General features: G+C 41.8%; 1 protein-coding gene across 1 annotated transcript in view; it reads right to left on the bottom strand.

The window, feature by feature from the left end:
* nox4 (NADPH oxidase 4) overlaps positions 1-2500 on the bottom strand; it is a gene marked incomplete at both ends in the record, with an annotated part of 18288 nt that overhangs the window by 4983 nt on the left and 10805 nt on the right. Inside the window, one exon of the mRNA XM_080844496.1 lies at positions 577-658. Coding sequence (XP_080700622.1) covers positions 577-658 — 82 coding nt within the window. The remainder of the gene's footprint in view (positions 1-576; positions 659-2500) is intronic.

Here is a 2500-nt window from a genome sequence, read left to right as displayed (position 1 = left end):
GGGGCGCACTCATAAGCACACGCAAACACAGACTCACAAACACACACATATTACTCACAAACACACAAGTATTCAATCACACACTCATGCTTATATACACACTCATGCGCATACCCATAGACACACACACACACACACACACACACACACACACACACACACACACACACACACACACAGACACACACACAGAGAGACACACAGAGAGACACAGAGACACACACAGAGAGACAGACACACACAGACACAGAGACACACACAGAGACACACACAGAGAGACAGACACACACAGACACAGAGACACACACAGAGACACACACAGAGACACACACAGAGAGACACACAGAGAGACACTGAGAGACAGACACACACACAGAGAGACACACACAGAGAGACACAGAGAGACACACAGACACAGAGAGAGAGACACACACACACACACACAGACACACACACACACACAGAGACACACACACACAGAGAGACACACACACACACACAGAGACACACAGAGACACACAGAGAGAGACACACACACACACACACACACACACACAGACACAGAGAGGGACACACCTGGGAAAGCTCCTCTGTTGCATGATGGGAAGGATCTGGTCACCAGCGGAGGCCTTCGGGAAGAGCTGCTGGGAGAAGCGCTCTGAGATAAACAACAACACAAACAAGATAAACAAAAAGATAAACAATAAGACAAACATAAAGATAAACAAACAAGGTAAACAACACAAAGCTGACAGAATAGGAAATATACACACAAAACACACACACACACGCACATATAAATGACACACACACACACAAATATATATATAAATCACACACACACACACACACATACACACGCACACAAAAACAAATATAAATAAATCACACACACACACGCATATATAAATGACACACACACACACAAATACAGCCGCGGAAAAAATTAAGAGACCACTTCAAAATTATCAGTTTCTCTGGTTTTACTATTTATTGGTATGTGTTAAAGTAAAATGTACATTTTTGTTTTATTCTATAACCTACTGGCAACATTCCTACCAAATTTCAAATAAAAATATTGTCATTTAGATCATTTATTTGCAGAAAAATGACAATTGGTCAAAATAGCAAAAAAGATGCAGTGTCTTCAGATCTCGAATAACGCAAAGAAAACAAGCTCATATTCATTTTTAAACTACACAATACTAATGCTTTAAGTTAGGAAGAGTTCAGAAATCAATATTTGGTGGAATAACCTTGATTTAAAATCACAACTTTCATGTGTCTTGGCATGCTCTCCACCAGTCTTTCACATTGCCGTTAGGTGACTTTATGCTACTCCTGGCGCAAGAATTCAAGCAGCTCGGCTTCTTTTCATGGCTTGTGACCATCCATCTTCCTCTTGATCACATTTCAGAGTTTTTTTATGGGATTCAGGTCTCGAAATTGGGCTGGCCATGACAGGGTCCTGATCTGGTGATACTCCATCCACACCTTTACTGGCCTGGCTGTGTGGCATGGAGCATTGCCCTGCTGGAAAAAACACTTCTCAGAGTTGGGGAACATTGTCAGAGCAAAAGGAAGCAAGTTTTTCTTCCGGGACAACGTTGTACTTTGCCTGGCTGAGGTTTGTAAAAGACCATAAGGATTGAACCAAAGCGGACTGGAGGGTCTCCTAGTTCGTCTTCTCTGATGAGTCCAATTTTCAGCTTTGCCCAACACATGGTCGTCTGATGGTTAGACGGAGACCTGAAGAGGCCTACAAGCCACAGAGTCTTGCACCTACTGTGAAATTGGACTCATCAGAGAAGACGAACTAGGAGACCCTCCAGTCCGCTTTGGTTCAATCCTTATGGTCTTTTACAAACCTCAGCCAGGCAAAGTACAACGTTGTCCCGGAAGAAAAAATTGCTTCCCCTTGCTCTGACAATGTTCCCCAACTCTGAGAAGTGTTTTTTCCAGCAGGGCAATGCTCCATGCCACACAGCCAGGCCAGTAAAGGTGTGGATGGAGTATCACCAGATCAGGACCCTGTCATGGCCAGCCCAATTTCGAGACCTGAATCCCATAAAAAAAACTCTGAAATGTGATCAAGAGGAAGATGGATGGTCACAAGCCATGAAAAGAAGCCGAGCTGCTTGAATTCTTGCGCCAGGAGTAGCATAAAGTCACCTAATGGCAATGTGAAAGACTGGTGGAGAGCATGCCAAGACACATGAAAGTTGTGATTTTAAATCAAGGTTATTCCACCAAATATTGATTTCTGAACTCTTCCTAAGTTAAAGCATTAGTATTGTGTAGTTTAAAAATGAATATGAGCTTGTTTTCTTTGCATTATTCGAGATCTGAAGACACTGCATCTTTTTTGCTATTTTGACCAATTGTCATTTTTCTGCAAATAAATGATCTAAATGACAATATTTTTATTTGAAATTTGGTAGGAATGTTGCCAGTAGGTTATAGAATAAAACAAAAATGTACATTTTACTTTAACACATAC

This window comes from Sprattus sprattus (assembly GCF_963457725.1).
Source record: "Sprattus sprattus genome assembly, chromosome: 9".
Lineage (NCBI taxonomy): Eukaryota > Metazoa > Chordata > Actinopteri > Clupeiformes > Clupeidae > Sprattus > Sprattus sprattus.
The sequence above is the reverse complement of the archived record's forward strand: the minus strand, read 5'-3'. Positions and strand labels throughout refer to the sequence as shown.